At 44.8% G+C, this 20802-nt stretch overlaps 1 protein-coding gene across 1 annotated transcript; it reads right to left on the reverse strand.

The window, feature by feature from the left end:
• Positions 1–12867: 12867 nt before the first annotated feature.
• LOC127764474 (uncharacterized) lies at positions 12868–14365 on the reverse strand. Its single transcript, XM_052289359.1, has 3 exons — positions 14014–14365; positions 13546–13839; positions 12868–13427 (listed from the first exon to the last, which is right to left on the reverse strand). Coding segments are annotated over exons 1-3 (429 nt in total). The 5' UTR covers positions 14147–14365; the 3' UTR covers positions 12868–13425.
• Positions 14366–20802: the final 6437 nt, after the last annotated feature.

Genomic DNA, 20802 nt, shown 5'->3' on the forward strand with positions numbered 1-20802 from the left:
TCTCCTCGGTTTTCACCCCCACAATCATGAGTTCTTTCTTACCAATCTTCTCTCCACTAAATGGTAATCCTAAATAAATTATTGGGAAGTCCCCCACTTTACAATTTACAATTTAGCATATCTGTAATTTGGTTCTCTCTCTACTCACTCCATCAATATAACTCACTTTTCTGATAATTGATTTTCATTCCTAACATTTACTCAAAACAGAAGAGAAAAAACTTTAGTGTCATCACATTTTTATCTGTAGCAAACAAAATTGTATCATATGCATGCAGATTGTAAGTGTGATAAACCCTCATTCACAAGATTTGGAACTAGTCCTTCTAAAACCCGTTCTCTGTTACATAGCTCTAAAACCCCCTCTGTTGCAGAGCTCAAAATCCTCTAAAACCCCATCTCTGTTGCAGAGCTCAAAATCCCAGAAAAAAACATCCCTAGCAAGTTGACTTAAACCCATCAGTCTTGAAATATGGACCTGTTTTTCCATTAATGTTTAAGAACATCCAAACAAAGATCATTATTGTCAATTTCCACTTTAGTAATTCATTTACTTAATAAACATATATTTATAACTCTTGTGTCAAACAAACCAACCCTCCAATATCTTTTGGTCTACACAAAGCCTCCCACTTAACCATGTGATATTTTTTTCTGTTTACCCCCTCCCTTGCTAATAAAATCTTCCGCCCACAGAGTCCATTTTGTTGTGAATGCTCTCAGATAGCCTGTAAAAGCCCATTGCATACATAGATATGTTTGACAAATATGAATTTATTAGCACTTCTCTTCCCTATAGGATAAGTAGTCGGTTTTCCAAGAATCTAGTATCTTCTCAGTTTTCACCCCCACAATCATGAGTTCTTTCTTACCAATTTCTCTCCACTCGACGGTAGTCCCAAATAAATTATTAAATTATTAAGAAGTCCACCACTTTACAATTTAGCATATCTGCAATTTGGTTCTCTCTCTTTACTCACCTCATCTCTATAACTCACTTTTCTGATAATTGATTTTCATTCCTGACATTTACTCAGAACAGAAGATAAAAAACTTTAGTGTCATCACATCTTTATCTTTAGCAAACAAAATTATATGTATTGTAAGTGTGATAAACTCCTCATTCACAGGATTTGGAACGAGTCCTTCTAAAACCCGCTCTCTGTTGCATAGTTCTAAAACCCCCTCGGTTGCAAAGCTCAAAATCCTCTACCACCACAATCTCTTGTTACTTGCAAAGCTCAAAATCCTCTACAACCACCATCTCTTGTTACACACCTCAAAATTCCAGAGAAAACATCATGTAGCAAGTTGACGGAGGGTCACCCTGTCTCAAACCCCTCAGTCTTAAAATATGGACCTGGTTCTCCATTAATGTTTATGAACTTCCAAACAAAAATCATTACTATCAATTTCCAGTTTAATAATCCATTAACTTAATAAACATATATTCATAACTCTTGTGTGTAAAAAAAACCTAAGCCCCCCAATACTTTTAGTCTACATAAAGCCTCCTACTTAACCATGTGATATTTTTTTCTCTTTATCCACTCCCTTCTAATAAAATCTTCCCCTCACAGAGTCCATTTTGTTGTGAATGCTCTCAGGTAGCCTATAAAAGCCCACTGCATACATAGGTATGCTTGACAAATATGAATTTATTAGCATTTCTCTTCCCCATAAGATAAGTAGTCGTTTTTCCAAGAGTCTAATATCTTCACATTTTTCACCCCCACAATCATGAGTTCTTTCTTACCAATCCTCTCTCCACTTTAGCCCCAAATAAAATTATTGGGAAGTCCCACACTTTACAATTTAGCATATATGCAATTTGGTTCTCTCTCTTTACTCACCTCATCACAGTAACTCACTTTTCTGATAATTGATTTTCATTCCTGACATTTACTCAAAACATAAGAGAAAAAATTTTAGTGTCATCACATCTTTATTTTAAGCAAATTAGTGTAAGTGTGATCAACCCTCATTCACAATATTTGGAACCAGTCCTTCTAAAACCCGCTATCTGTTGCAGAGCTCTAAAACCCCTCTCCGTTGTAGAGATTAAAATCCCCTCTCTGTTGCAGAGCTCAAAATCCTAGACAAAACATTCCTACCAAGTTGACGGAGGGTCATCCTGTCTCAAACCCCTCAATCTTAAATATAGAACTGGTTCTTCATTAATGTTTATACCCACTTGTTTACACCCAAGTTTCAAATAGGTGTTTTCCTCTAGGAGACCGGTCGCCTTGTATAGGCTGGTCAGACCGCGGCCTGAACGGAAGGTCAGACCGTGGCCTGAACTTCGGTCAGACCACCGGCTTGTGACCGGTCTGACTGACAGAGTTCGAGTCCAAGTCTGTTTTATCGGGTCTCGAGTTTTCCTTACTCGGGAAGGTATGTTTTGGGTTTCCTTTGGTTTCTATCCAAGTTGGACGTGGAGGAGGACCTGTAGAGGGCAAGACCAACCCCTATATAAGGGACAAGGCTGGTTCAATTGTAAAAGATCATACAACCAATCAATATAATCGTTTTTTTTCAATATTGCTTTGTACTTTCAATTAGTTCTAGTTTGGTTCGTCCATCCTTGTCGATTTGCGCTGTATATCGTCCACCGCCACAGCGAAACCTTCCGTTTTGCCTACGAGACGGGTAGTTATCTATCGTTCTATCTAAATCGGCTCCGCTAGCCGATTTAATCTATCAAAACCCATCTTGACTTAACGCTTGCTGGGTTGGGGTGGTTGGTGACTCTACGAGCATGTAACATACCCGAATTCTAGGAGTAAGGAATTTCCATCAAAACTAGTTGAAATAAAAGTTCTTCAATTTTGTGAACCAAAAATTTCTATTCTAAACCTAGGTGAAGTTGATCTAACTCTTGCATGAATAAAATTTGAGGGTAAATTAAAACCTTTTGATTTCTAACCTAGGACATAAATGCAAACACAAGTGTAGACATGCATACTCACATATGAATGGTTTAACTTGAGTCTTTCTAGTGCATTTGGATCTTTGTTTGCATTTCATATTAGGTCTCATGAGCATGATTAAAAGATAAGTTCACTAAGCAAAACCTAAAAGCGTTCATGAGTAATAATATTGAAGACATGAAAAAGAAGTCTAATATTACCCCTTCAGGTTAAGAGGAGTCCAGATATAAATTTTATAAACATTTACATGCATTTAGGAAAGAAAAACATATATAAAAGATAAGTCTTGCTAATTATCTAAAATAATTTGTGCAAGATAAAATCATGAAAAAATTAATGTAGGCTATGATCACCACATTCAATTCACTGTAACTTTGGTATAATTTAATATCTACATTTGATATCTCAAATAAATCAGTCAAACTAATCAAAAACTAGATTAACTGTAGTTTTTATCGGCTAAAACCATACCTAACCAAAATATGTATTGAACTGCATAGAATTGTACATGAGAGATAAATTATTTAAATACTAGATTATTTATCATGGCTAAATATAATTTTTCTAGAATTTTACTCCTCATTTTAGGTCTTATAAAAATTCAAACTAGTTTCCAATAAGCTCGTCATCTCCTAATTTCTATGAGCAATCTATCCATAATTTTTGAGTGCAACCAAAGAAAATGTTAAACTAGGTATATTCATCTACCTCCAATAAAATTCACGTGAACTCATCTGCACCATAAATTAATATATGATTTAACAAAGATGGGAAAAGAAATAATCCTGAAAATCATCTAAATTTATTGTTCACTCAAACTCAAACCCATACCCCTCTTGCCTACCTAGTGTACACCGCTCTGGACCCACTTGGCAGCCTCCCCAGCTAACCCAGCCCCTGTCCATTTCCATTTTCTCACCGCTCAACACGAGGGAGAAAAGGAAAACCGGCGCCGATCTCTCTCGGACGCGCTCGACGCGTGGCCTCGACGTGTCACACGCTGAGCGCGCTTTCTCCTCCTCCCAACTGCATCGCCCTCATTCCTACTCCCTCCCAAAACCGAGCAGCTCGAGAGGGAGAGCCTCTGCCTCTCCGCCGCTCAAGTTCTTGCCGCCGGCCGCAAGGATGACGACCGTCGCCATCGCCGATTGAGCCGCGGTTGTCTCGATCTCTTGTTCGTTCCCTTGTCTCCTCTCAGTGCTGGTTCCATTCCCCTTAAGTTCAGTCGATTTCATGCAGTGGATGTTCCGGAACACGGACCTTGCTATTGCTGTTCTGGAGCAAGCCTGGAGCGCCGCCGTGGATAGCGTCGCCGTTCCCGTCAATCCGGTGGATCTCAGGCCGAGGCGTCGCGCCACGAGAATTGCCAAGATCCCAGTAGCAAGCCCATCGAAGGAATCGAGCTGAGGCGTCGCCATCGAGGAGATCGAGCCCTTCTTCTTCAACTCCGGCCGCTGGCCGTGGTCGTCGATTCCTTGATCCCGGGTGAGCTTCGGCGCAATTCCTCACTCGTGTAGCATCCTTAGATGGTCTTTGAGCCGTTACACTCCTTCTCTTGGCAGCCCGGAGTCCGGATAGTGGTCGTCATCGTCGCCCTGTCGATTTCCGCCGCCGCCGGGCCATTCCTCGCGCTGCCTGGCCACCGTGCCGAGCCATCGCTGAGCCAAAGCCCAAAAGGCATTTCCACCCGTTTAGTACATCGTAAAAGAGGGCAAAAGCACATTACATACTGAGATGTCTTCGCGGGATTGGGCATTTGGGCGAGTCACGAATTTCTGGCGACGGGGCAACGAGCCAACGAATGCACATAAACGCGTTGCATGTGAAAAAAGAATTAAAAAAGAATAATAATCTAATGAATCTCAACCTACTTCCTTTTGAATGTAAACACTTTTTTGTTTCAGACAAGAATAAAAACACCCTGTTAATACTGAGATGTATAATACCTTAAAACGAAGTGTCAAATAGCAATGCATATAATTAATTATGCTTGACAGGTCAAAACAGTAAAATTTCGGAACTACAGCCTCCTTAAGGCTGCGTTCGAACATGAAGGTTTCCAACCCCTCGTTTTCCGCGTGCACGTTTTTCAAACTGCTAAACGGTGCATTTTTTGAAAAAAGTTTCTATACAAAAGTTGTTTAAAAGAAATCAAATTAATCCATTTTTTTAAAAAAATTAGCTAATACTTAATTAATCACACACTAATGAACTAATCCGTTTTCCGTGTGGAGAGGATGGGTTCCCAACCCATCCTATTGAACGCAGCCAAGTAATACAGCAAAAACTATATTTGTTAGTGAAAACTATATCAAAATTTATAAAGAAGTGGAAGAGACTGCTGCACAGATGAAATTGCAAAGAAGGACATGGTAACATGGCATTTCTTGCAAATAATAGCTAAAGATTGTCAATGATTGAAAATTCAGAAAGCTAAACAAAACCAATCCTGACAACAGCAACAAGGATTTGCAAAGATATGAACTACCACCACCCTTTGAACTAGTGCCGAACCAAGAAGTTTCTTGTACTTGGAGGATCACTCAGCATCCAAGTTATTATCAACATCATGCCATTTGGCATCCTCATGTTAACAGGACTGCAACTCAGGGCAAATAAAGTGCAACATACATTTCATCCTGAACAGGGAACATACAGTAGAACGTACTAAGACCTGGAACTCAAAAGGGCTTGAGCTATCAACTTCACTAACATATCCAGGAACAAGCATCCAAAATTACCAGCTTGGTTCCCAACTTTCTCTTTAAACTTCCGAGTTTTCTATCACATCAAAACTTTCCTACTTACACCAACTTCTAACTTTTTTCTTTAAACTTCCAATTTTGGTACGGAACTAAGCACAACCTTAGTTTTTGTTTTTCTCTTCGTCTCAACTCATGAATCATCCTTCCAGAGACACGCCTTGTGACCTCATCCTTCATATTGCTGTTCCGAGTAAGATTCTGCCAGAGTTATTGTAGGGTGTTAGCATATGCAGCAAAATGTCCCGATGCACACCAAGCTGCATTAATTCAAGTCCCCTACTATTTCATTGAATTTATTCACTGGGCATTTCATTGAACTTATTAATCAACTGGCAGGCAAGCATATTGTACAAAAAAAAGGCGGGGGGGGGGGGGGGGGGGGGGGGGGGGGAGGGGGTGCAATCAATAGAAAGTACCGTGGCTTGACACTTTGGGTCGCATTGGTTTTCTGTTCATAAAGTTCTTCTCCAACTCCAGTTCTTCAAGTCGATCAACCAGGAACAGAGCTAACTGCAACTCGGCTAAAAGTGTAGGAAACTCTGCATGCCACATGCGGTCTACCTCATTTGCCTTATATCTGAAACCGAGCTTCAGCAAATCCAGCCTGTGACATACGAAATGTCTAATAGTGTCAAGCAGTTCAAAATCTGTCCTTCCTAACTCCATATGTCTTTCGTTTTGCTCCAAGAATGCTGTTGTGAAATCATTGTCATGATTAATATTTATCATGAATAATTGGCTTTGCAAAATAATTTAATCAATAAAGTGGTTTGAAAAGATGTGCGGATGTTGGTGTGAGTACGTGTAACTAATGTGTGTCAGGTTGTGATATCTGTGCCCAGGAATGGTTGTTTTGTCTGATTGTGTGCAGGTGACTTGAGATCAGCCTTGATCAATGGTGAGGACCGAGACTATGCTTAGGGAGGAGCAAAGGTCTAGTGCAGTCATGATACCATATGAAAAGGTGACTAGAGTCAGAATTATTGGAGGTCAACTTCGGTCAACGGTGGGATCAGGACTAGACTCAGGGAGGAGTTAAGGTCCAGACGATCAAGAATACCGGGTGAAGAAGTTGGATACGAGATGGCACATAATGGATGGACATCGTGTGGGAGAGATATTCGCAACGGGCTTCACGAGGTGTGCGTGCAAATTGGTGTTGGGAAAGGAAATCGGTTGGAAAATTGCTGAGGATTATATGGTTACTACAGTACTCGATGTACTGTAGCGATGGTACTGTATCATGGCAGTACGTGCGTGTATGCGTAGTATGTATGCATACTGTGCAGCTAGCTTTGGCTGTGCTGGCGTCGGGCTGGTTGGTCAGGCAGCGGCTCGGCAGGCAGAACCGGGTTGGTTGGCTGCAGGCCGAGTCGGCCCAGGTGGCAGTGCGCAGGAGTCCGGCTCGGTCGGCGTTGGATTGGCACGCGCTGTGAGAGAGAGAATTACAATTTGGTAAATTGTCATTTAATTTGGAAATTGAGGGATAGAGTTATAGTGGAACTAGAACTCCTATTTTGAGTAGTAGGTTTTTGTATAAATAGAGAGGGAGGGTGTGGCCTCCCGGTATCAGTTAGAGACTTGAGTTGAGAAAAAGTTAGGGTTTCGAATTTAGTTCGAGATTTTTGTGAGGAGTGCTATTGGTACACTTTGTAAACACTAGTTGATGCAATAAAGTCTAAAAGTTTCAATCTACATCTTCGAGTTTGTCATCTATTGGTGTTTTTGGGTCCCGACGGTCTAACCGCAGGTGTGCGCGCGGTCTGACCGGTGGGATAGCGGTGGTCAGACCGCAGGTCTCCGGGTGGTCTGACCTGGGGAGCTTCGGCGGTCTGACTGGCGGCAGGAGGACGGTTCAACCAGCGGCGACAGGACTTCGTCTACTCCGTTCGAGGTTAATCTTTAATTCCGCAAAAGATTTTTGGCTGCTTGGTTTTCCCTATCATTCAACCCCTCTCTGATAGGTTTGTTTGATCTTGTGCGATTCTACAACTGTCATAAATGAATTGCTTCGAAGAGCCTTGGTCAACCGGATATCGTTGTAAGGAATACGTCTTCTTATTCTTGTGCTAATTCTACTGTGACTTGTTATACCGAGTTTCAGTTGCCTGGCTTTATCCTTCTCTTCAGCCGGCAAAATTTTCCGAATGAACTCATGAATCTTCATATAAACAATGGAAATGTTATCATCAGGTAACAATGATACGTGAGTACCAATCAAGTACTTGTTCCGAAAGCCATCTTTCTCCATCAAGCTGAGTAGCATCCCAAAATCAGGGGGATGAACTGTCTCTTCACCCATGGACTCGGATAAGAGCTTCCTGAACAAAACAGCAGTATCTCCGTAGTCCTTTTTAACCCCTTCAACACTCCAGTTATTAAGAGCAAAACACCCCTCTAGCACAACAAATTTCCAATAAGATGTTTTCAGTCAAAAAAAAATTTCCAAGAAGATGTTATCAGAACAGTGCCTGTTGATATCTGCGAGAATAGCCTGCCTCGTGAAATGACTCAACCAGCACAATCAATGAATCGAAGAGATACTTGGTCTGTTCCTTCAGCTTAGTGAACGCCCATGCTTGACCTAACACACTGTATGTCTCCATCAACTTATTGGATCTGGCAAACTATTGGATCGAATTTCAGCTGAAGAAGTGTTTCATCAATTGTACTCTTCTCAGTTTTAGTAGCACTAGGAGTCAGAGGAATGTTGATTTTCCTAATAAACAGAAGCGCAGAGTTTAAGAGGAATTAGAACATGGGGAAAGTACACTTATTCTTTGTATGTGATTGAAATGGTAATGAAAAATTCTGAAAAAAAAATGACAACACAGATAATTGTGTGATGCACTAACATGCAAATTTGAATTCATCGTAGACTTTGCATTCATCCTAGACAAGTTGAAGTAAAAATAACAAATCTGACTACAAATACAACGTTCAATTGCATTTCAGTTCCATTCTTACATTCCTAGTATAGTGCAAAGCAATAGATTGGGTAATGAAGCTTACCAAAAATCAGCTGGATTAGTTGGCTGAGGCGGCGGCAGCGGCGACGACGATGGTGGCACATTGGGGACGTACACCACCTCCTCAGGACCTGCAGATGGCTAGCGCTTGCTCTCAGTGGTTGGTGTCGTCGTGGCGGCGATGATGATTGCCTCCGCAGCAACGCACGCAGTCCAATCCTCTCTTGTTCGGGTGGCTCGCCGTGGATTTCTACGACACGGTGTGATTTGGCTGAGGCTCTGAATTCTGATGCCATCGGCGTTGCCCTCCACAAGATTCGCTTCATGCGTTTCGGCGCCGCGAGTTAGTACTTACCAGCGGCGGCGCGGAGCCCTGGGAGAGGATGCCGTAGAGGCGACGAGGAGGGAGACTCCATCTCTTCACTGCGAGTTCGATATCATCATAGAATGCAAGCCTTGAGGTTCTCCCGATCCCGAAGAGGAGGCGATGATCCAGGCAAACGCACACAGGATATGATCTCGTCAGGCGGCTTCATGCTCCCAGCCGCCATCTCCATCGTTAGCTCGTCGAGCTTGCCCGAGAAACCCTCAAGGAACACCCCAGTTTGTGAGCATCGTGGATTCCGGCGTGGCGGCGAGGGAAGTTGGTACCGTCACCGTCGCTCTCGACGAGCAGGTTGCCCAGGCAACGCCGAATGAAGCGTATCCGCGCCGCCACCAATTCCGTGGAATTGCGGCAGCGAGCCAGCGAGGTGGACACGGCCCCACGGCGGCGCTCTTGATGAAGAGGTCGCCGAGCCCGACGCGACGCTGAATTCCGTGGAATCGCAGCGGCGAGGTGGAGGCGTCCCCGCGTCAACGTGGCGATCGCCGAACCCGATGCGACGACGGATGAAGCGACTCCCCGCTACGAATTCCGTGAGATCGCAGCGGCGAGGTGGAGATGGCCCCTCGTCGGCGTGGCGATAGCTCCCTTCTCTCTCGATGTCGACGAGCAGGTTGCCGAGCCCGAGGCGAGGCCGAATGAATCCTCTCCCCGCCGCGAATTCCTCCGTGGAATCGCAGCAGCAGCGAGGTGGAGACAGCCCGGCGGCGCTCGGGGTGTTGCCGCGGTGGCGGCATGGAGGGAGCCCGCACCCCAGCTCTGAGCGGCCAGAGATCCTTCGCCTGAGCAGCCGGCAATTTTCGGTGAGGATTTCGCTGGCGGCGCTCATGACGCGGCGCCGGCGCTGGCTGTGGCGCGCGATCGGCATCATCACCAGCTTGGAGAAGACCTCCATGCCGCTGGTGACGAACCGGCCGGGCGCCATTGTTTGGTTGGGGTGCTCGAGAGCTAGAGCTCAAGGAAATTTGTTTGAAACGATGGTGGTAACCGCCTCTCGGCTTCTAGAAGAAGAAAATTCGAATCGGCCGAGTCGGTTGGAGACGAGGCCACGGAATGGCAAGGTCGCGAGAGTTAGGCTGCGTTCGGAGGAGGGGTGGCACGTAAAACGAAGCAGGCGTTATTTGCACAATTAATTAAGTATCTGCTAAATTTTTTTTAAAAAATATATTAATTTGATTTTTTAAAGCAACTTTCATATATAAACATTTTGTAAAAAACATACCGTTTAGCAGTTTGAAAAACGTGCGCGTGGAAAATAAGGGAGAGGGGTTGGAAACTTGAAGGAAAGAAGACAGCCGTTTAATTGTGTTTGTATACCTCCATCGGGACCAAAAGGCCCAAAACCATCGTCACGTCTTAACAAAAACTAGATTTGAGGGAGAGATGGTACTCCAAACTTTTTTAAGAAAAAATGTGAGCGGGTCCTCCAAGTTTTTTAATTTTTTTAAGAAAAAATTGTGAGCGAAGGATTGAACACGAGACATCAGGTTTTTACCGCTACAATATCTAGTGTATATTATAATCACGTCTTAATAAGGTAGGAGTTGTACACAAGTACTAATTCTAAGTGCGTGTGTGCAGATGCACTATCTTGGTTTATCCGTTTTCTTTTATCACACTCCCTCTTGTATCAACGACTCAACACATTAGGAAAAAGTAGTTTGAAAAAAAAAAGATATACCATTACTTGTGATGACATATATGTGGCTTGGACAAGCCTACCAGAGCAATGTTGCGACTTCTTATGGATAAATATTGCAAGAAGATGGCATGTTGGCAACCCAAGTTGCTATCCCTGGCCAACCGCTTGGTGCATTTTTTTTTCCACTAGTAATTTGCCCGTGGTAACGCTACGGTATCATAATACTTTTTTTTAACGAATTACATGCTAGTAAAAATAAATTTCCTAGAATCCGTCCGATTGAACCTTAATTTGATGTAGGTTCACATATTAAGACGAAGTATAATAATTATATTACCTAAAAATATTAATTCAATACCGTCAATAAGTATATCAAATCACTTCAATACCAATATATGAGACAATATAGATCCACACAAAAATAATGGTTTTGTAAAGAAAAATAATTGTCTTATAGAGTAACTCACCTGCTTCATCCTCCTCACCTTATAGAGTAATACGATCAAGAGAATCAGGGATCCTGAGCCACTGGTTCAAAATGTGCCATCAATGCGGCTCTCCTACATTTCATCCAGTGTTTTTCCATTTTGATAGCAATCAATGAGACAACGATAAAAATGTTCAATGGGATAAAGAGAGAACCATTAGGAGTAAATTGTTTTTTACCATCATGTTTTTTACAGTGAGTAACGAGAGACCAAAACTCCAAACCGTTAGTATGTACTTCCTCCGTTTCATAATATAAGACTTTCTAGCATTGCTCACATTCATTTAGATGTTAATAAATCTAGACATATGTATGCGTTTAGATTTATTAACATCTATATGTATGTGGACAATGCTAGATAGTCTTATATTATGAAACGGAGGGAGTACCAATTAGAGAAATCTTCAAAAAATAACTAAAACTCCCCACGATTACCTTTAAGAATTCCACCTTTTTCTCCTATACACAAGCCTGCTACAGGGTAAACGTATGTTTTCTTAGGTTAAAAACTCCACCAAGCAGCTGTCCATAATGAGAAAGAGCATCCAATCAAGCTGTGTGACATTGTTGAAGAGGGAGGAAATGTCAAGCGCCTCTCGAACCTATTAGACATTTTTCAAAGGCGGAGGAAATCCCATGTACCTCTCGAACTTCTCAAACTTGCTGTATCTTGTACGGAACAGAATTATTGAAAAATAAATACAGATTGCAATAGATTAGTAATGTGTGTATCCGTTTATTTTTTGTTGAAGGAATCAAGCAGAAGGCTAGAAAACTGCAGGAATGCAGAAGGCTAGAAAACTTCTTAATTTGGTCACTGCATTATACAACTTACACAATGACTTGCGGCATTTTTGCACTGCACTGAACATCACTAAAGCAAACTTGTTGGTTATTTTTTTTTAACGGATAAACTTGTTAGTTCTTACGTAGTACATACTAACAAATAAACTTATGATGGTGGCAATATAAGAGTCTGTTGTGTAGGCGGCTGACCGGCTGCCTTCTCATTGTGGCAGGTAGACATGGGCTGATTTCGACCTTCCCAGCAAAATGCATTGATTTGACCAATTGACCCCATAGAACATACTACATCCGTCCCAAAATAAGTGCAGCTATATGTATTCGTGTCCAACGTTTAACCGTCCGTCTTATTTGAAAACTTTTAATGATTAGTATTTTTGTTATTAAATGATAAAACATGAATATTACTTTATGCGTGACTATTTTTTTAATCTTTTCATAAAATTTTCAAATAAGACGAACGGTCAAACGTAGATACGGATACTCATGGCTGCACTTATTTTGGAACGGAGGGAGTAGCTTTCAACAAAACTCTATTCAGTAAAGGAAACATATGAAGAATCAGTGAAGTTAAAACAAGAAATATATTAGCTTCAGGTTAGGAGATTTCTGACAATTATGGTGCACTGTCAGGACGATAGCAAAGAATCAAGAAATATAGATCGCTTCAGAAGCACCAAAATATGAAATAGCATGAGCCTGAGCAGTTTAAAAATAAACATTGCATATGGTACAAAAGTAGAAATCGATTAATCTCGAGGAGATATCATGAACATTGCACAAAACAACGGTTGAAAGGCATTATGATCATACAGTCCATTTTCTTCAGACATTTTTAATACATACACTTATTTGTCTATACAAGATGTAATTCTAAATGTGTAAGTTGCCTATGGAGTTTGGACATAATAGTAAACATGAACATCACAAGAAAAATTACCCGCTTGATGGTCAATACAATCACCACCACCAAGTCTGTTTTGATCTTTGTATTGTACTCCCTCTGTTTCTTTTTATTTGACGCTACAGTGCAAATCAGAATCGTTTTTTTTGTTTGACGCTACCAGTTCATTCGTCCTAGTCACGTTTGTTAATTTCTATCGTTGCCCTTCATCTCAACATCGCCACGGCGCTGCCTCGTCCTCATCGCGACCGGACTCGCTCGCCACTGTCTCCTCCTCCCACGCGCCGCTGCCGTTCATGCCTCCCGTGCGCCGCCGCCGCACCCCAATTTGGCGGCAACCCACCCCGAGCTGTGGCCTGTGGGGCGAGCAAGAGTCAGGCAGCATGGCGCACAGGGTGCCGGACGTCGGGCTTGCTGCTGCCGCCACTGTTGTCCTTGCCGCTCGGCTGAAACCAAGCAGAACGTACTGCATCTGCAGATGACATCGTCGTTCTTGCCGTTCGGCTGGAGATCAACCAGAACCAGGGCTTCTCCTCTCCTTCTGATTAAATTGTAAATTGGGCAAAACCAGGCAATGAGGCAATTAAAATTGGAGGAAATGAGAAAAAAAAATAAACAAGCTGGAAGTTGGAGAAGGCGAGATCGAGGAGCTCACTTACAGAGAGGGTGACGAGTGAGGAGCCGAGGTCCAGGGAGGACATGCTGCTTGGAGACGAGAAAGGAGGAGGACTGAATCGAGAAGGACCGCTTGATCTCAGGCTCCAATGCCGCTTTCACCGGGAAGGTCGGAGAAGAAAGGGCGACGCGGCGTCCGGGAAGAGCGTTGTGCAGCGGGTTCCTCCTCCTGTGGTCGCGAGCAGCGGCGTTTGGGAGACGACGAGCGAGCCGGCGTCGAGGCAGCGCGGGGGAGATGGCAAGGGAGCCGGAGTGGAGGGAGCCGGCGTGCGCGAACACTGCGATGAAAAGGGATGAAGGGCGAAATAGTAAAATCGCTCTATCCTTAATTTTCTCGATGCTCTCGGAAACGTCATATATATCGAAACGGAGGGAGTATAAGAATAAACTCTACATACACTATATGACACGCTAAAGAGAACATGAAAAGGAAGAGAGGAAATTCGTTGTACCTTGCAGGGGTGGAACAGAGGATGGGGGGCAGCTTTTGGCCTTGATCTGACGAGGATCGTCACCAGGGGTGTTGGGGTCGACGGCGAGCATGCGGCCTTGAAGAATCAAATAATACACTTGATCCACCTGCATAAAGATGAGGCAACCAAGGCCATGATCCTCTCCTCGAGATCCAATCAGTTCGTCCAATACTCATAGCAACCGTTGCAACAGAGCATGAGCCATCATAATCACACAAAAAAAAACACCTTCAAACTGTGGCACTCAGTGGCGACGCTAGAGGGTTCGAGGAGTCGCCATGGTGGACGATGGGTTTGGCGCTGGGGATCTCGCGGCGTGATTTTCGGGTGGGTACGAGAAAGAGGAGGGGGAGAGGGGGCGACGGGAGGGGGAGCGATCTGGGCGCTGATGGGGTTGGAAGAGCGGCGAATACAGAGGTGGGAGGAGAAGATCAGGAGCGTTGGATCTCATACGGATAATCTGAACCCTAGAGTGATGAATGAAAGAATGAGCGAAAGCATTTGTTGAACTATAGGGTAGATAGATAGAACCGATATAGGGTGTGTCAATTTCATTGAAAACTAATAATCTGTCTGTGTTAACACTACAGTGACATTTAGAAACACAATTTAAGATAGATAGATATAGTTATTATTTTGTTAATTAAAAGCGTAAATAACATAGTTGTTAACCATGTCCAAATGGGGTCATTAGCGACAACATAGCAAACATTCGGATTTTTTTTATTTTTAAATTTTATTAATAGACATTTCCGAAAAATATTTCCGAAAACTGAAATTTTTGGCCATGCCAGCCAAGTGGCTAGTGTGGTAGCGTTGTTTTGCCACGCTAGCCTCTTGCCACTGTCACGCCGACTGTGTGTGGCATGACAAAGTGATTTGGCCACGCCCAGGTTTACCTTACCGTTTTTGGGGAGGTTACCCCCAACGGTAACCGCTAAAAACCGTGTGAATTTCATCTCGAAAAAATTGAATTAAAAAATTGGCGGTTTCGCGGTTTGGTCGTGGTTTGACACGGTAACCGCGATATTGCAGAAAACATGAAAAAAAATGAAAAATACTAAAAATTAAAAAAAAACACTTAAATGCGTGTAGAAAGTAGGGATAATTAGAATAATATATATGATACTTGCAAACCTAACTTGTGGATGTAAAATAAAAAATGAAGCCCAATACATTTTTTTGTTTTTCCATTTCCTAAACAATTATCGGTTTTGCCCTCAAATTTGATTTTGTCTTACTCTTTGTTTTTTTAAAAAATCACCATCTAGCATTAAAAACCAAGAACTGTATCCATGATTTTTTTTGCTTTTTTCGATTTTTTTTGGAATTTTTGAATTTGCTCAAATTTCACCCAAACCTTACCGCCGGTAACCCTTACTGCACCCCCGCGGTAAGCACCGCGGTAACCGCGCAGTTACCGGCGGTAAGGGAAACCCTGGTGTGGCCAAAAGGTTCAGATTTGAAAATATTTTTCGAAAATGTCTATTAATAAAATTAAAAAAATAAAAATGTCTAAAATTTTTTTAAAAAAATCCATACATTCTCTATGGAAGGATCTGAAATGATCAAACTGAATATTCGACATGCATGATGAGTTACATGAGTACATTGGAAAAGAAAGCAATTTGCCCACCTTATTCCATAGGTGGATAGTGCTTTAAACTATTCTGCTACACATTGGCATATCCGCTTAACTAAAATCTAGATAGTGTTTAACTATTTGTGCTACTACACATACATGGGAGAATTAAACCGTGATGATAAACATGATAATTGTTAATCTCCAAAAACATTGTAATAGCTGAAAAATACAGGAGGTAGCTTATGGTACACAAAAAGATGAAAAAATCATGCAGTGAAATTTCGTTGATATGCGAAACGACAAAATAGCTGAAATAATAGGAGCTAGCTTATGAGCCGATACAAAAAACAAAAATCTAATTTTATATATGCATTACGTATGTATTGTCTTCAGATATCATACGTCATCTTTTTTTTTTGGAAAATACGGCGGGTTTGAATACCAGCCTGAACTTTATTCATATGGTAAAAAAGAACTTTACAAAGGAGGAGGTACAGAGGGACGGAGGGAAGAAACTAAAAATTAGTGGTTAATTACAGAAAGATTTAGTGCCCAAGAGTGAAGTTGTTGTTTGTCTACAACGTCGTTACATCGGTTTAACCACAATTCAATATCGTTGGCGCAACGACGAAGAACTACCGAGTGGGTTTCATCGATGGAGTTGAAGATCTTGTTGTTGCGGCGTTTCTAGATGTTCCAAACGGCGGCGAGTAAGATGGTGTGCCAGATCCGTGGGGTGAGAGCATTGTCAGGGGGAGGGAGGCCCCATAGGTCTTCGAGATGTGCTAGGGAGGCGACTTGTTGTTCATCGAGTCCATAGGAGTGCCAAATGGCTGCCACTCCGGAGCAGCGAAGGAAGAGATGTTCCACATCTTCGTCGATGGGGCAGAAGGGGCAGCACGCGGAAGTTGCAAGTCCGCGTCGCACCCGCCTGTCATTGGTGAAGATACGTCGCTTGTGCGCCGTCCAAAGGAAGATCTTGCATTTGGTTTGAGCATGGTTGTCCCAAGTGGTGACCAAAGTAATGGATCACATTAATCTATAACCATATATAGCACTGACAAAAGAAAGCTAATAATGATTCAGTTTTACAAAATCAATCTATTGTCTTTTGGGGCTAATTAATGAAAACCATTGTTAACAAAATGTGTTACAACACCAAGTCAAATAGCCCATAGGATGGTAGTTGATTAACATGTCAAACTACCAACTACCACAGTCGCAGGTTGAGGCTGATCTTGCCAAAGGAGTGGTAGACCAATTGGTGGAGTTCAGCCTTCTTGGCAATTCCAACACCTTCCCTCCTCAACGGCACCTCAAGTGACAATAGGATGGAAAAGAAACACCTTCTTAGTATGATAGCGTGTATCTCTACTACTTTAAAATTCTGTAGTGGTGGCGGTGACTCCAACCCTGACAGTCACACGCAATCGTACCCATTGGATCCAGATATCTAACGCTTCAGAATGTGTGCTGTAGGCAGACACGCGCATCCCCTCCCCACCCCCCGAGTCGCCGACCTCTCCTCGTTCCTCGCAACCACCGCGATCTCTCGGCCTCGATGGCTCGATCCCTCTCTCCGCCGCTCCCTCCACCACTCCCGGCATCCACCGCGCCTCCTCCGCGCTCTCCTCCTCATCGCCACTGCGGCGCCTCGCCGAAAGACGTCGTCCCCACTCATCCATCCAGGGCGTCATCATCATGCAATTCTGGTGCAGCCGTGACCTCACATACACGTCTCTCTCCATAGGTTAGGGTTGGGGACTCGCGGCTAGGTGGTTGGGTGAAGCAGCAAGCCAGCAACGAGGTGCTTCGGCAAGCCGGCGATAGCGAATAAGTGGAGGCGGGCGCAGGCATGCAACAGCAGCCGGGCGCTGCGGTGGCGAGCCGGCGAGCAGCATATGGCGGTAGAGCAGGCGAGGGCGCAAGGCACCAGGCGACTGCCGATTGGGCAACGAGACCGCTGTGGAGATTATGGGTACCCCATACCCACACGGCATGGTTATCCGACTAGTTATAGGGGATAACTTATATATATGGAATATGTAACAGATTATGACTTGGGTATTACGTTTCCTTGTATATTACGGAACGGCCTAAAGTCCTGGTTTGATAAGATTGTAAAGTAGATTTAGGAAACCGATACCGTATTGGATAAGGTTTCTATCTTGTAATCCTGCCCCCCATCCTATATAAGGTGGGCAGGAGGCCCTCTAGGGGGCATGAGCACATATGATCGTCAGATCTATACTACACCCGGCGGATTCAAATCCCCAAACAGGAGTAGGGTATTACCTCTCATTGAGAGGGCCTGAATCTGTCTAAATCCTTGTCTCCGCATCCATCCACTTTTAGGTCTCGTGCACTACCCCTTTTATTATTGCCGAATTCATGTTTCGACAGTTGGCGTGCCAGATAGGGGTTGCGTCGATTTTTTCCGTCGAAAGGTGCGATGGATAAAAATTCAGGAGCCGCCGACAAGCTCCACCTCTCAGATTCGGATCAATCCAGCTGGGGAGGATAATAACAACTCTGCGGCGAGCTTCAAATCCAATCTACGATTACAAGCATCGAGATTAATCGCCGGCATCGAGATTGCTTCAATCGGCTAGTGTTTTTACTTCGGGAGCCTGATGTTGTCGCAACCAGTGATCAAGCAATTAATTCGGGGTTATCAACCACGATGCTTCAGATTGGAAATCTTGAGACAGCTGCCATAGTTCATCCAGGATGCCGTCTCCCACCGAACAACCGTGCCAAGCACCACAGCGATCTGTTTACTTGCTCGTGTTTCAATCCGGCACCATCGTGTCCTCAAGCAAAGCAAGGAGCTATCAGCTATGCCTGTACATGTATACGCCAAGATGCTCAGTCTCGTATATCCCATACAGGAGTCCCAAAAGTATACATCAGGAGTAATATATTGGCTGAGATCATCGGAGGAAATCATCTCTGATTCAATCAAGCATGCCATACTCCGTTGATGACATATATAGCTTGGATCACAAACCAGGTTTATCGTTTTAAATTTTCCTACAAAAATTAAAATTACTTCACAGATCACTAATTATTTTTTGGTCTATTATTTTTATGCATGTACCACCGGCTGCACTTCGTCGCTGCCAACTGGTGTCCTCGCCTATACGGTTGGTTGGTCACACCACCGTTCATGGGCGTTCACGTCTTCACCGATCGGCTGGCCTTCGCCGCCACCGACTGGTGTTTTCGCCTGCACGGCTGGCCTATTATGCCGCCGCTGTTGGGTGTCTACGACTTCACCGCCGGCCTGCCTCCGTCGCTACCGACTGGTGTCCTCGCCTATACGGTTGGTTGGTCACGCCACCGTTCATGGGCGTTCACGTCTTCACCGATCGGCTGGCCTTCGCCGCCGCCGACTGGTGTTTTTGCCTGCACGGCTGGCCCATTATGCCGCCCCTGTTGGGCGTCTACGACTTCACCGCCGGCCTGCCTCCGTCGTTGCCGACTGGTTTCCTCGCCTATACGGTTGGTTGGTCACACCACCGTTTATGGGCGTTCACGTCTTCACCGATCGGCTGGCCTTCGCCGCCGCCGACTGGTGTTTTCGCCTTCACGGCTGGCCCATTATGCCGCCGCTGTTGGGCGTCTACGACTTCACCGCCGGCCTGCCTCCGTCGCTGCCGACTGGTGTCCTCGACTATACGGATGGTTGGTCACACCACCGTTCATGGGCGTTCACGTCTTCACCGATCAACTGGCCTTCGCCGCCGCCGACTGGTGTTTTCGCCTGCACGGCTGGCCTATTATGCCGCCTTTGTTGGGCATCTACGACTTCACCGCCGGCCTATCTTCGTCGCCACCGACTGGTGTCTCCGCCTACACGGCTGGCCTATTATGCCGCCGTTGTTGGGCATCCACGTCTTCATCGACCGGCTTGCCTTCATCGCCGCCGACTGGTGTCTCCGCCTGCACGGCTGGCCTATTATGCCACCGTTGTTGGGCATCACGTCTTCAACGATCGGCTGGCCTTCGCCGCCGCCGACTAGTGTTTTCGCCTGCACGGCTGGCCTATTATGCCGCCGTTGTTGGGCATCCACGTCTTCACCGACCGGCTTGCCTTCGTCGCCCCGATTGGTGTCTCCGCCTGCACGGCTGGCCTATTATGCCGCCGTTGTTGGGCCGCCGCTGTTAGGCATCTATGACTTCACCGCAGGCCTGCCTTCGCCGCCGCCGACTGGTGTCTCCGCCTACACGGCTAGCCTATTATGCCGCCGTTGTTGGGCATCCACGTCTTCACTGACCGGCTTGCCTTCGTCGCCGCCGACTGGTGTTTCCGCCTGCACGGCTGGCCTATTATGCCGCCGTTGTTGGGCATCCACGTCCTCACTGATCGGCTTGCCTTCGTCGCCGCCGACTGGTGTCTCTGCCTGCACGGCTGGCCTATTATGCCGCCGTTGTTGGGCCGCCGTTGTTGGGCATCAACGTCTTCACCGACCGGCTTGCCTTCGTCGCCGCCGACTGGTGTCTCCGCCTGCACGGCTGGCCTATTATGCCGCCGTTGTTGGGCCGCCGCTGTTGGGCATCTACGACTTCACCGCCGGCCTGCCTTCGCCGCCGCCGACTGGTGTCTCTGCCTACACGGCTGGCCTATTATGCCGCCGTTGTTGGGCATCCACGTCTTCACTGACCGGCTTGCCTTCGTCACCGCCGACTGGTGTTTCCGCCTGCACGGCTGGCCTATTATGCCACCGCTGTTGGGCGTCTAGGACTTCATCACCGGCCTGCCTCTGCCGCCACTGACTGGTGTTTTCGCCTATACGGTTGGCGGACTTCGCCGCCGTTAATGGGCTTCATCATCTACACCACTGGCTTGGTTCCACTGGCGCCGACTGGTGTTTTTGTCACCATTGATGGACTGCTTCGTTCCCACATCGGCTACTTTTGCTGTCACCGAGGGAATACGACAAAGCTAAGTCATCATTTATTTTATTCTTTATATGATATTTTGCCTTTTCCTTTGCCTCACTACATCAACTGGTTCGCCGTTGACTAGTGAGTCGGGGGCTACAGATGTTATATCATATTTTTTAAGCAATTTTCATAATATTTATCTTGATTGCTTGCGACATATTCTGAGTACAAAAGTGCCTATCGAGTTATGGAGTTCCATCTTCCTATGCTTTCCGTTTGGTTTGCCAATGGAT

This window comes from Oryza glaberrima, chromosome 2, assembly GCF_000147395.1.
Source record: "Oryza glaberrima chromosome 2, OglaRS2, whole genome shotgun sequence".
NCBI classification, from domain to species: Eukaryota; Viridiplantae; Streptophyta; class Magnoliopsida; order Poales; family Poaceae; genus Oryza; species Oryza glaberrima.